Source organism: Orycteropus afer, unplaced genomic scaffold (genome assembly GCF_000298275.1).
Source record: "Orycteropus afer afer isolate SDZICR_OR568_19922 unplaced genomic scaffold, OryAfe1.0 scaffold00094, whole genome shotgun sequence".
In the NCBI taxonomy this organism is placed as follows: domain Eukaryota; kingdom Metazoa; phylum Chordata; class Mammalia; order Tubulidentata; family Orycteropodidae; genus Orycteropus; species Orycteropus afer.
Genome location: NW_006921681.1, coordinates 3,106,681 through 3,121,500, shown reverse-complemented (window position 1 = coordinate 3,121,500; position 14,820 = coordinate 3,106,681). Strand labels below are relative to the sequence as shown.

Genomic DNA, 14,820 nt, shown 5'->3' with positions numbered 1-14,820 from the left:
ACTCAAATTAAAACTGAAAAACACTGGCACGAATCTCCACTGTCCAACATACACGGCACAGTCTGAAACAGTTACCATAGTTCCAATAGCAGCAGTTTAGTCCCTAAGGAAAGAGCACTATTATCTTGTAATTTGGGACGCTGACCCTGGTTATTTGCTGGGGAGATTAGCTTCACATGGGTGTTAATGAGTGGTTAAGATTTGGGTTGTTTTGTTCTTCTTGATGAATAAAATGTATAGAGGAGGATGAATGTACCTGTGGCGACAGCGGCGTAGAAACCTCATTATTTTTCGAGCAGCTTGGTCCTGCTTTTTGGTTAGCAAACTGCTCCTGAAAAAGCCAGAGTATGACTGTCACAAGGGTTCTGTAAAGCCTAATAGACACAAGCTGAAAACAGGTCAGCAGTGAGAAAGGACTCTTAACGCAACAGCTCCCAGGCAAATGCAACAGCACCAGCACAGGCTGCCTTCCTAGGGCTGTGTTTGGGAATCTCTGTGAGAGGGGCAAGGAGGGAGTAGGTAAGCATCTTCACCTAGTTTCATGGACAACTATGTAAATACTGAAAATAAGATGTCACTTAAATGTCCCTTCATGACTCCTTATAAGTTTATTTCATTGAAAAAGGCATTAAGCAGACTTTCTTACTTTAGAAATCATTTCTCCTGAGTTTGATACTCCCTTTGGAGTATTAGGAGCTCTGGTGGCATAGTGCCTAAGGCATTTGACTGCTAACCAGAAGGCTAGTGGTTCAAACCCACCAGCCACTCCTTGGAAGGAAGATTAGGCAATCTACTTCTGTAGTGATACTGCCTCGGAAACCCAAGGAGGGATCGCTATGGGTCGTATCCACGACTCGATGGCATTGAGTTTGGTTTTTGTTTTTGGTTTGGAGTATTATTTTGTAAACTTCTTATATCAGTGTCTTTCACTTGCCTAAAAGTTTTCATTACACTCTCTAAAATGCAACTGCTTCACCCTAATGACTCTTTCAGGAGCCCTGGAAGAGGGCTTACAGTGGTTAAGTGCTAAGCTGCTACAGGAATGGTTGGCAGTTCAAACCCACCAGCTACTCCATGGGAAAAAGAGGAGGCAGTCTGCTCCCATAAAGATTTACAGCCTTGGAAACCCTATGAGGCAGTTCAACTCGAAGACAATGTTTTGTTTTGTTTTAGATTACTCTTCCAAAGTCTTAGGGGTGGTAACTCTACAATTTAGACTATTATAATCAGAGGGTCACCTTTTTGAATAGCTACTTTGGTTCTGCCAAAATCTGATATAAGTTAGAATGAGGTGGAAACACAAAAATAATTGTTGGGAGGGGGGAGATAGAGACGGAGCTAAATAGACAAAACCAGACTGACATACTGGCATAACTATACAATGGCACAACACCGAGCAGGATCTGAAAAGAGACTAAGTGCCAAATGCTTTAGGCCCTACAGACCCCAATGCTGGCTGCTAGCACAGGCCAGTTATTTCAGCTAAATCAAGAGTTCTCGTCCCTAGACAGCTTCACCTCTGTGAAACCATCTCGACCCACCTGAGTTTCTGTTGTACAATTACAGCTGTCCGGCGAGCCTGCCGTCTTTTGCCACACTTCTTATAGCTCCGGTAATACTTCTGGATCAGCACAGCAGCACGTCGGCTCTGCTGGAACTTCTTTTGTTCATAGTAACTTCGGAATTTGCTCTGGATGAGGATGGCAGCCTGTGTCATCTTTTTATAAAGTGCATACTGCAGAGGAAACAAGAACAAGCAGGACAGTAACAACAGGAGCCACACGAGTGTGTGTGTACTCTGAGCTCACTGACACGGAAGAGTGACTACTTTTTCCCCTTTATTATCATATTCTCTACTTGGGGTTTAATCACTAATGAGGCAAACTAGGAATCTTTTCACCTACCTTTCCAAAATGCAAAATATTACCTTCAGACAATGTATTGGCTTAATTGTGCCTTTTGCCCAAACAGCAAAATATTTTGCTGTAATTACCCTCCTTGCACAGATAATTTCAAAAAGCAATATGCATAGACATTTACAAATCTTAAAGTCATATGGAAGTAAGATTTTAAATGTGTAATATTTACCAACCAATTTTGAAACAATTTTAATTAACCTTTTTTATGCCTCCCAACTCCCATGATATACAACTCTACTTAGCAGTCAGCATCCTATTTTTATCATTCCATATGACAAATTTCTGACTGAGTTACAAGGTCCCAAACACAAGGCTTATCATGAAACGCTGACACCTTAAAGCTATTTAAAAGCTATTTCAACCTGCAAGAGATGGACACTCAGAAGACCAACACAATGTGAAGTAATGAAACCCGGCAAGGTGTCACAGGGCCGGGGACTGCTCAGGAGCCAGCACCAGCAGCCCCCCACCCCGCCTGCTGCAGAGCTGCAGAAGGGGAGATGAGGCAGCAAAGGACTGAGCTCTCTTCAATACCAGTCTCCAGGCACTGAAAATACAGAGCTCTATTTAAAAAATGTTACCCAAATTTCTATGAAATAGAAAATGACTCTGGGGGCAAGAAGTCAAAATGAAACCCTTTTCCTTCAAGAAGGAGACTTACCATTATAAGGAAAAATATTCCTCAGAAAATCCCTGTGCCTAGGGGTATGTCTCGATGTATGAGGTGGTGGAATGAAGGGAAGAAAATGACTTCTCAGAATGTCCAAGAAACAGGACCATTCTGAGAGAATCTGCTTGCCTGCTCTTCATTTTCATTTGTACAAAAGTGTTTTAAGACAAGACCACTGTATCCTACAGGGCCCTTGTGATTTTCATCTTGGTCTGTATATACTGCAAACTCCGAACCTACTGGGCCACAGTGAACATGTAGCTAAAAAGGTCAATGTACTTCATCACTCACTGGGCAAACAGGAATAGGCTAACAGGATGGATTCTGTAGCCTGCTACTAGCCAAGCAAATGTCCAATAATTACGAAGGACAAAACACACTCCAAATGAATAATCATGTGGCCCTCAGAGAACAGGTACAGTGGGGCTCAGGGCCCGGCCAATGGAGTATGTCTGCTTCATGAATGTGCCATATTATGGCTCCTCTCTGGGTAGGTAATGGGTGTGAAGTTTGTGACTCTGGTGGAATGATTCGTGAGAGGACTTGGGTTTATCATTACCTTCAAGGCTATCCATGTCAGCTTGGGGGAGAAACAGAAAATACAAGATTAATGTTAGATTGCTGAATATAATGAAATTAAAAACCAGAACCAATAGAACTCCCAACCAAAAAAAAAAAGACAACCTGGCTATATTAACTTCTCTAAAAAATAGTATCTCCCATCTTCCTAGATAACACTTCTTTGGGGTCGGGGGATTAAAAAAGAAAGACCCCTCCTATTTTGGAATAAATACTTGCTATAGTCGCACCTCAAACTTCAATTCTGCATACGCCTAATGTGAAGCCTGCTTATCAAACAGAAGCCAGTACAGCTCCCTGCGGCAGAGCTGCAGTACTGTGGTGTCAGCGTTTACACAATAAACCTTCATTCTCTGGGATCATGAACTCAACTGGCTATAAGCTTGAGGCTTTTCCCTCATTAACAAGATTTAATCCTAGGGAAACTTGAGAAAATGGCAACCCATATTAGGCAACAAAGCCAGACACAGATCATAACAAGAGAACACAATCCCAAATTTCCATGTGACTATTATACATCTGGAGTCTCCAGATGGCACAAATAGTTAAGTGCTCAGCTGCTAAGCAAAAGGTAGGTAGTTTGAGTCCACTCAGAGGTGCCTTGGAAAAAAGGCCTGGTGATCTATTTCAAAAAAAAAAAAAAAAATTAACTACAAAAAAATCCAATGGCGCATAGTTCTACTCTGACATACAGGAGTCACCACGCATGACTTGATGGCAACTGTTTTGTTTTGTTTTTTTGAAATATACATCTTGGCATTTATTCTTCCTTAAATAAAAATTTAGTATCTATGTAAAGCACAACCCAATAAATGATTCTATAATCTACTGGCAGCACTGAACTTTATTATATGAACAAGTCAAAATTCAATTAGGGGAGTTTTTGCTTAGGAGAGGAGTGCCAGAGTGGTCCCATAGGTTAAGTGCACAACTGCTCAACTACTAACTGAAAGGTTGGTAATTCAAACACATCCAGAGGCACCTTGGAAGAAAAGCCTGGCAATCCACTTCTAAAAGAGCACCGTCTTGAAAATCCTGGAGAACAGAGTTCTACTCTGCACATGTGGGGTTGCCATGAGTCTGAATCGACTAGATGGCAGTTGGTTTGTTTTTTCTGTTTTGGTTTGCTTCGGGAGCGCTGAGTTTATGTTAATGGTGGTGGAATAACTTGGAAAAGGACAGTGATAATGACTGCACAATATGAAGGATGTCATCAATGTCAGTGAATTTTACGTGTAGAAACTGTTGACCTAGCGAATGTTTTGGTGTGTGTATTTTCACAGTAATAATAAAATTCTATTAGGCAATTTGGGAGCTCTGGTGGCGTAGCACCTAAGGCATTTGACTGCTAACCAGAAGGCTGGAAGTTCAAACCCATCAGCCATTCCTCAGAAGGAAGATAGGGCAATCTACTTCCGTAGCGATACTGCCTCAGAAACCCAAGAAGGGGGCGCTATGAGTAAAGATCGACTTGACAACAGTGAGTTTTGATTTTTGGTTACACAATTTTTCATATTTTATAACCACCTCAATGATTAGAAAGTTCTAATATTTAGTTAATTTTTCTGAGTCTCAGTTTCTCCATCTATAAATTATAAATAGAATGGTTTACTTCAGATAATTGTAAAGAGTAAATGAGATGATGTATCTAAAAGCTCTATTGTTGTTATGTGCTGTTGAGTCGGCCCCGACTCAGTGACCCCTCCTTGGGTTTCCGAGGCGGTATCACTATGGAAGTAGATTGCTCTAGTACATACTAAAGGTTCAAAAAACATTAGTTTTCTTTTTCCTTCTCTAATGCAGTTAAGTAACCTTACAGGTCATTTTGGACAGTGATTCTGCATGAGAGAGACCTCGGGCATACCACCGCAATAAAGGAAATACTGCAATAAAGTGAATCGTAACTTTTTTGTTTCCCAATACATATAAAAATTATGTTCACACTATACTGTGTGCAACAACATAATGAAAACGTTTGAAATATTGTGAGAATTACCAAAACGTGACACAGAGACACAAAGTGAGCACATGCTATTGGAAAAATAGTGCCGACAGACTTGCTCAACAAAGGGTAGCCATAAACCTTCACTATATCTTCGGTATCTGCAAAGCACAATAAATCGAGGTATGCCTATACTCAGATATTCTCGCAACTTTTAACTAAGGAGCACAAAAATCATTTAAGATGTTCCAAGCTTCTTAAGATTTTTCAAAGATTTTTTATAATTCTTCATTTAAACGTGGGTTAAACAGAAGCTGCACGAGAAAATGGCCAAAGGTCATAGAACTCAGTGTTAAAGGGAACAGCCATAAGTACCACCTCTAATCACTATATGAAGCTCCTTGGAGTTCTGTAATTGCTATAGGTTTTGTACATTAAAATACTGGAATATAGATCCTCACTTCAAACACCAAGAATTTTTATATCAGACTATATCTCAAGGAGGTGATAATACTAAAAGGCCAAATACTTGAACAAAAGTTATTTTGTGGCATTTGTTTTTATTTTTCTGGAACATTTTCTTATGGCTCTTAGTCAAGGCAATTCAAATGAAGTCTTGGTAATTAAGTATTAGATGTAGCATTCTTTCACCCAACTACACACCAGAATCCTTAGTGGCCTGGTTTGGTCTTGGCAGAGCACACTTTCTTACTGCGACACAAAACTGTGGTTTACCTGCTTATATTTCCTGTAACAACGCTGAATGACAGCAGCAGCTACTTCTTGCTGTTCCCTCAAGGGTCGGCCCTGGGTAAAGTGAGAGGGGCAAAAGCAGTGATGATTTTAACGTAAGAAATGTCAACTTTCCTAAAACTTGTATAGCCTCACTACTCATTCAACTTTCTCAGAAGTAAGAAACCAGTTTACCAAAATACTTTGATAATTAATTATAAATTAGGAAAAAAGAATTTATAAGATAAACTTCCAAGTAGTCTTCCTTCTAAATAAAAACATGGTATTTGGGTGATAAGAAGACTAAAAATACTCATTTTGAAAATATTTAACAAATTAGGTATTGTACTATTTGTCCTTATAAATTGTCATATCTCAATTGTCTTTCTTAAGATAATTCCGACTACTCTACTTTTGGATCAATGACTAATGGCTTATGGGGAGGTCAGAGACACCTTTGAGAATCTGAAGAATGCAATCAATTCTCTCTCCACAAAAAATACACATACAGACCCCTTACCATGCAATTTTAAAATTCGCAATTAGTTTTATTAAAGCTTCTAAAATTATTAATAACTTCATGTGACATAACTAAAATAAAAAGCCCATAAATTCAGAGAAAGAAAAAGAAAGAAGAAATGACATATGTTTTAGTTTGAATGATTCTGACTTCATCGATCATCCCTGATCTTACAAATGTCACAACATCAAGACTCTATTTACCTTGTATTTCCGGAAAGCTGTCTGGACAAGCCTGGCAGCTTCATAGAGTTCTCTCTGCTCATGATCTGACAGCGTCAGCTGGGCAAACTCATTCTCTACCTTCTCACTGGTAGATGCACTCAGGAACTCAGACCAGTCTGCTGCTGAAGGAAGGCTAGGTTTCTCGAAAGCTATTTCACTGACTGGGGAGCCTACAGGGCTCAAGCTGGTATTAGAAGAAGGGGTTAGAGGTTCATTATATGAACTTCTGCAACAAGAGGAGAAACACAAATGAGAGATTAATGATTGATTTGCACTATAGCCTCTACATATTAACTGAAGACGAGATGTTATCCACCAGAAGCCACTATTAAGAATATGCCTTCTTTCAGTCAGATGAGTTGCTAAACATACTCAATACTTTCACTCCTTCAATGAAGTAGGTTAAGTTCATACTGATAAAGTATTATGAGTTTAAAACCAAACTACTCTGACTCATGGCAACCCCATGCACTCCATAGGGTTTTTAATGGCTGATGTTTCAGAAGTAGATCACCAGGCCTTTCTTCCAATGTGCTCTGAGTGGACTTGAACCCCCAACCTTTCAGTCAGAAGTTGAGCACATTAACTGTGTGCACCTGGGACTCCATTATGAGCTTCTTATTATGCTAACTATTGAACTAAGTACACTGTCCTGTCCTCATGAACTTTCAATTGAAATGGGGGAAGAAAAACCAGAACTATGATACACTATCTTATCAGCTCTCATATAAAGAGAAAAATCACTGACGAGATGAGAACACAAGCTGAGCTTTGAAAGCAGCAACAGGACTTATCCGAACGAACGCTTTCTTTTCCTTCCTTAATAAGATCTCGTGTTACGGTAGCATTAATCAAATATATGTAGTTGCTCATGGCTCCAATTAAACCCAGGAAATTTATCCTGGGTAGTGACCCATGGAATGTTACTGACCTGATGTGGGCAGCATTTGGCAGATGATCGACATCAGCTAGGTAACTGGCCAGCCAGCTCATTGTACTGCTAATAGTAGCCGTATCTGTTCTTTCCAACACTGAGGACTCCATGGGTACAAAATTCTCCTGTTTAATTCGGTCAGGAGTAGCTTCAATAATGTGTTCTGCCAAGGTCATCATGTTCACCTGGAATCAGAAGTTCACAGAACATTTAGGTTAGAAAAGAACCTTAGACATTATCCTTTCTCCACTCCCTCACATCTCAGTAACATACCAGAATGTCATTTTAAGGTTACTACACAATTCACCTGACTATGCAGAGCTCCTGAGACCTACTATCTTCAAATCCTTTACTCAAGTGCTGAAGAACTTCTGGCTTGTGCCCCAGTCTCTACTCTCAGCAAGGATCAACTAATTAATGATATCAAGACCAGGCAATTCTACAGTAAGTTGTAATATTAATGTGGTGACACTATTAGCAGCTGAACCAATATGGAATCCCATCTTTCACCTTGCCTAAAGAACTACAGTTTTGTAGGAGGCAGCAATGTGCTGAACCTCAGGGGGCAGAGCAGGATTGAGCTAAGTCAGTTATGATAATCCTTTTCTCATTTCCCACCTCCACAGAAGCAGCAGTCAAGAAATCAAAGGATGTATTGCATTGGGCAAATCTGCTGCAAAAGCTCTTTAAAGTGTTAAGAAGCAAAAACAGCACTTTAAGGACTAAGATGTGCCTGATCTAAGACATGATATTTTCAGTTTCTGAAGGCATGAGAGAGCTAGACAATAAATAAGGAAGACTAAAGAAAAATTGATGCCTCTGAATTATGGTGTTGGAATATAAACTATACCATGGACTACCAGAGGAACAAAAAATCTGTGTTGGAAGAAGTATAGCCAGAATGCTCCTCAGAAGTGAGAACAGTAAGACCTGTCTCACTTTGGACATGTTATCAGCACAGACGGGTCTCTGGAGAACGACAAGTGATCATACTTGGGAGAGAGTCATTAGAAAAGAGGAAGAACCCCAATGAGATGGACTGACACAATAGTTACAAAACTGGGCTCAAGCATAGCAACAACTGTGAGAACGGCACAGGACCAGGCAGTATTTGGTTGTGCTGGACATGGGGTCAATATGAGTCAGAATCAATTCCACCGCACCTAGCAACAACCACCACATGCAGCTAGAGGGACACATGACCCCCTATGGAGTGGCTGATTTTCATCATGGTCTGGTAACTTATTATTACAAGTTTGTATTTCTAACTATGGTTCTAGATTGCTTAGCATTGACGTCTGGTATGGGTTCCAACAGGAACTGCCTAAAACAGGATTTGGCAAACCATTGTTGTTGTTATGTGCCATCGAGTCGGCCCCGACTCATAGCGACCCCTCCTTGGATTGCCAAGGCAGTATCACTACGGAAGTAGATTGCCCAACCTTCCTTCCGAGGAGTGGCTGGTGGGTTTGAACCTCCAGCCTTCTGGTTAGCAGTCAAGTGTCTTAGGCACTATGCTACCAGAGCTCCTTTGGCAAACCGTATCAGGCCAAATCCAGTCGGCCACCACCTGTTCACGCAAATACAGGTAGTCTCCAAGTTATACACGTTTTGAGTTACAAGGAACTGCACTTACAACCGTCTGTTTCTTGGTGGTATAGCTGTCAAGGCATTTGGCTGCTAATCCAAAGGTTGGTGGTTCAAACTCACCAGCTCACAGAAGAAAGATGAAGCAGTCTGCTTCCACAGAAGATTTACAGACTTGGAAACCCAATGGGGGTCGCTATGTATCAGAATAGACTGAATGGCAGGCAGTGAGTTTCTTTCTTTTTTATCTAACTGTTAGTAATATGAACTACATACAATGTTGCAACGTGTAATTTGCTGATGTTGTCATTCCTATACCAAACCCCAAAGACAAATAAAGACCTTATTTATAAAGACACTGATAATAAAAGGCAAACAATGAGAACTAAAAAAAATAAAAAGGTATTTAACTTATGTCAGAACCGACTTACCATAGAGTTGTTGAAACAGAGCCCCATTGTAAGGTGGGACCTAAATACAAAGTTTTATTGGGACACAACTATACTCATTCATTTAATATTTTCTAAGGTTGCTCTTGGACTATAAGGGCAGATTGAGAAGTCATGATTCTTAGCCTATGGTAAACAGCAGAGGGCTGGCAGGAAGAGTCTCCTGGGATGCAATGAATTGTAATAGTTCAGCAATCAGGCCTTTCTCTGGGTATGCTGGCTACTACATGGGATCTCTTAGTCCCCTTTCCCCAACTCTGGCTATTGTTGTTGTTGTTATGTGCCGTCGAGTCGGACCCAACTCATAGCAACCCCTCCTTGAGTTTCCGAGGCAGTATCACTACGGAAGTAGATTGCCCCATCTTCCTCCCGAGGAGTGGCTGGTGGGTTTGAACCGCCAGCCTTCTGGTTAGCAGTCAAGTGCCAACTCTGGCTAGGCAGGTACAATATGGCAGGTTGAGAGAGGAGTCTATTCCCTTTGTGGTACAGGGGAAAGAGCTGACCCTGCATGCAGGTTTCTTCCAAGCTCTAGGGCTTGGTGGTGCAGATGACTTGGTGCTCTCTTCCATGACTCTCCTCCTCCCTGCATCATTTCTATAAGCATGGGTGCCCTGTTGAATTTCCAGTAAGGGTACGGTTTTTCTGTTTACATTTGTTTTGGTTTCTCAATGGGAAGCTGGAAAGAGAGGGAGTCAAACACATGTTCGTTCATAGGTTGTGCTTTTGGTCTGGCCCTATATAGTATATTTTAATTAATGGAATTTACTTCTCAACAGCCCAAACTCAAGTTTACTTCATACATATTTTCCTCATTCAAAACGAGATTAATGCCCTAAAATGATTCAGGATTTTCTAGATTTAATATAAGGCTATCAACTATCAGTTTTAGGGATATTTCACTGTATCTTATGAGAACCTGACATCACATATGCCTTTTTTTGTTTTTGTTTAACTTTTTATTATGATTCAAGTGAGAGTTTACAGACCAAATTGGTTTTCTATTCAACTGTTCATATACGTTTTGCTTCATGACACTGAATGCAGTCCCCACAATGTAACAGCACTTGCCCTACCTTCCTCTCTCTGGTTACCATTTCCATTTGTCCTTTCCTATCCATTCCTGATTTCTGAGCTTTATGCCTGGGCAAATGCTGCCCTTTGATCTATGGTCGACTGTTCTAAGGAGTACGTACCTTCTTGGTCTTACTGTTTACCCCATAGGCCTGTCTACTGTTTGGCTGAAAGTTATGCCCCTTAGGATGACTAGGTGATGGCTATGCCAACCAAAGGCACTCAGATAATTCAAATTATATCCATAGGCTTCTTCTTCCAACTAATCGCAAGGCCCTGACTCTCTCATAATTAGTCACTAGAACAGTGAAATCAATCACTCTGAAAGCGAGTAGAGAAAAGATGGTACAGAGGGAAAGCTTTGCTGAGACCTGGACCACTGGCTCTAAGTACAGTGCTTGCTTGATTCACTGAATGAAAATGCAGTCTTAAGTAGAGAAGACACTCCAATACTCTTACATGTAAAGCCAAGCTTCTAACCTTTCATCAGTGAGAAAATTAATGATCTCTGAAATTGACTGTAAAGCTCAAGGAAGCTATGCTACATCAACCTCTGCAGGCTTACCTGTATGTCATCCATGGGTTGCGAGCATTCTTCGTTTTCTGCACTATCACGGTACGACCCCATCTCTGTATTCACCATTTCTCTGTTAGCCATCATCAGGACACTCATTGGTTCCCGTGGACGCACCTGTGAAGGTGTTGCATCCTTTCCTACACTGGTCCCCTTCGGATTTCCAGTCACCTGTACTGTAGACACACCAATGTAAAGATCTTTGGAATTCCACTTTACTACAGGCTGAGATCCAGAGGCTTGGAATCCTGCAGTCTCTGGAGTGGGAGGGGAGAGTTCCCGGCTGTAGTCCCTCACTCCTTCACTGGGGCTGATTGTCTCAGGGACAGACTGCTTAGAACTAGGGCTCTGCTTCCTGATATTTGGCTGTTCCAGACTCAGTGCAGTGGAAAGCAGCTTCTCCTGCCTTGCCTGGAAGTACTCAGGGTTCAATTTATGCTTTTTGGGAGCTGGATAATCTTTGTGGCTCTCACTGCTGTAGTAATTAGAGGGTTCAGACCGAGGTCTTCTCAGCTCTGAAAAGTACAGTAGAAAGGATAGTCAGGACAGGCGATAAAATTAGGAATCCTAAAGAATTAACTAACACTTTCTCTAATGCCTGAGAGACACAAAGTGCAAAGCCGGAACTCAAGACATCTCCCTACTATTTAAATATTCCCCAGCAGCATATATTGTACTCAGATAATCCTCCTCCCAAAAATTGTATTTCTTGTATGGACACAGGTTTTTTTTTTTTTTTTTTTTTTTTCCCCTACTTTCTATATGATTCTGGGGAGGGGGGATGCACTATGCATTCTTAAAGCTAAAAAGGAAAATTAGAAGCAGCAAATAAACAAACTTAAATGTAGGTGACTCTCCTATGGACTTTCTCAGATCAGCTGTGTGAAAGCACATGGGAGACCTGTCACATTCTGAGATGGAGTGATTTTGAATGTTTACCTGGATTGGTGCTTGCAATAACAGTGACTCCTTTGGGAATTTCTGGAGAGCTGATGGCATCACTGTGCCACTGGGCCATCCAGCTATCTGTGTTAGGCTCTTCACTCGGAGGGCAATGGATTCTGGGATTCTGTCCCAGCTGAGCCTGTTCATCTCTCTGCAGGTGCTCCAAACACTCTGCTAATTTCACATGACCCCTTGACCTGGCGATCCCCAAAGGCAGCCTTCCTAGAGAGTCAGGAATAGAGATGGCCCTACGGTCCCACTTATACAGCACGACTGCAGCTTCCAAATGCCCTAGGGCACATGCCCACATCTGAAAGACAAAGACAAAGCAAGCTTTTCAGTAAGAGATTAGAAACATATTTAGTTCTTGACATTGCTGCCAACTGACAAACTGGTCTTGGCTGGCAACCTCAATGAGGTCATAACACGTTAGCATTACAAAGTATCTTTGATAAATGTCATATGTCAGTGGGGGATAACAACGGGAACTAGGTAGGCACAGCCCTCTGCCAAACTGGAAAGATCCTTAAGGGAATAAATGAGCCTATGCCTTACCAGAGGAGTACAGGAGAAGTGATCCACATTCAAGGGGTCAACTTCTAGTTCCAAATCAATGCTATCCGCATGCTTTGTGCTGTAAGGAAAAGCATCAGAAATTACTGCACAAGTTACTCTATGTTAAAAGGAGACACCAAAATGTTGTAAAACATGATAAAACCCCACAAAGATGAAAGCAAACTGGGCACCTAACATCCATGATGTGAAGAAACATTGTCCTGAATTTCATAGGGAGGGTGGACCCTCCATCTAGCTTGTGGCCTAAAGAAAAAGTAAAAGCCTCACTTTTCAAAGTCAGTATCGAGGTTCAGTATTTTTTGGGCAGAAGTTCATAAAAATCCCTTAGCAATTCAAAAGGACAGCATTTGCACAGGAAGATAGCTCAGAGGGCAGGAATGCATAGGAAAGAAGGACATAGGAAAAAGGTAACCACAATGAGGAAGTGGGGACAGAGCTGTTACATTATGGAGATTGTAATCAATGTCATGAAACAAAACGCGTATGAAATGTTGAAAGGAAGACGAATTTGCTCTTTAACTTTCACCCAAATCACAATTAAAAAAAAAAATTCTCTTGGAAACTGTCTTCAGAGCAAGCCCTTTGCTCCCAGGCTCCACAGCTTACTGACTGGCCAGTTTTTTCTCCATTCGTGGAAGTGCCCAAGGTGAAGTTGCATGTTGAGGATGACCACGCATTGTTTGACCCACAGCCTTACCGCCATTTGATGAGGGTCTGGATTAGTGTGGCATAACCCTGGGCAGCAGCCAGATGTAAGAGGGTCATTCCACGGAAAGTCTTTGAATGGATCAAATGCTTGGACTTTGCCCAGCAGGCTCGGCTCATCATCTTCTCACATACAACGACCACGCGGCTCTCAAAGCAGCTCCCCAAAGTCCCCGTTCCGGAGGCACACTACAAAGATAAAACGCATGTGATAGTCTGCCATTTTGTACCACAGGGGGACCTACAGGCCCTCCAACGAGCCATCATTTTGATGTAGGGGAAACAAATCCCTTATGACTAGCAACTCAAAATAGAAAATACAAAATTGAAAATGAAGAAACATGGAATAGAGAATAGAATGTGCCTAATTTTAGCTCAGCAGCATGTTATCTGCAGTAGTGGCACAAGGAAATTTTCCACAACTCTGAGAACATCAGTCTATTACAGCTGACACTCCGATTATGAACTTCATGCTGATCCACATCAGGAAAAGTGTATTCTGGTGTCTGAATTATCTAGTGCTGCTGTAACAGAGATACCACAAGTGGATGGCTTTAACAAACAAATTTATTCTCTCTCAGTTTAGGGGGCTACAAGTCTAAATTCAGGGTGTCAGCTCTGGGGAGAAGCTTTCTCTCTCGTCAGTTCTGGGAGAAGGTCCTTGTCTCCTTTCAACAACTGTGGGCTCAGTGTTCCTTGGGCAATCTCCATGTGTCTTGGCATCAATCTTCTAGAAGGTTCTCAACACAGAGACTCTGGGTCCAAAGGACACACTCTGCTCCTGGCTCTTCTTTCTTGGTGGTAGGAGGTTCCTCTCTCTCTGCTCCCTTCTCTCTCCTTTTATTTCTTGGAAGATAAAAGGTGATGTAGGCCACACCCCAAGGAAACTCCCTTTACATAGGATCAGGACTGTGACTTGAGCAAGGGTGGTGACTTACGAAAGGGTGATGTATCCCATCATAATCTTGCCTCATTACCGTAACAAATATAACTTAATTCTCTTTAACATAACCTAATTGTGCCTCATGAACCATAAACAAAGGATAGGATTTACAACATATCACAAAATGGAGGATAATCACACAACACTGGGAATAGCAGCCTAGCCAAGATGACACCTAGGGAAGGGGGCAGGGACACATACACAATGCAATCCATAACATTCCACCCTTTGGCTCCCCAAAATTCATGTCCTTGCCACATGTAAAACACATTCACCCCATTTTATCCCAAAAGTCTTAAATCGATTCCAAGTCCAAAATCTCATCTTCTGAATCATCTGTATCAAAAATGGTTGGGACCGCATAACGTGGATGAACTTGGAGGACATTATGCTGAGCGAAATAAGTCAGTCACAAAAGGACAAATATTGTATTAGTCCGTTATTGTAAAA

At 41.4% G+C, this 14,820-nt stretch overlaps 1 protein-coding gene across 1 annotated transcript in view; it reads right to left on the bottom strand.

The window, feature by feature from the left end:
• The window catches only part of CAMTA1 (calmodulin binding transcription activator 1), a 1,273,846-nt gene that overhangs the window by 12,485 nt on the left and 1,246,541 nt on the right, over positions 1-14,820 (bottom strand). The window contains exons 13-22 of the mRNA XM_042781184.1: positions 13,420-13,616; positions 12,702-12,780; positions 12,141-12,456; positions 11,193-11,377; positions 7,518-7,705; positions 6,566-6,812; positions 5,846-5,917; positions 3,149-3,169; positions 1,542-1,735; positions 257-331 (exon numbers count right to left, since the gene is read on the bottom strand). Coding sequence (XP_042637118.1) covers positions 257-331; positions 1,542-1,735; positions 3,149-3,169; positions 5,846-5,917; positions 6,566-6,812; positions 7,518-7,705; positions 11,193-11,377; positions 12,141-12,456; positions 12,702-12,780; positions 13,420-13,616 — 1,574 coding nt within the window. The remainder of the gene's footprint in view (positions 1-256; positions 332-1,541; positions 1,736-3,148; positions 3,170-5,845; positions 5,918-6,565; positions 6,813-7,517; positions 7,706-11,192; positions 11,378-12,140; positions 12,457-12,701; positions 12,781-13,419; positions 13,617-14,820) is intronic.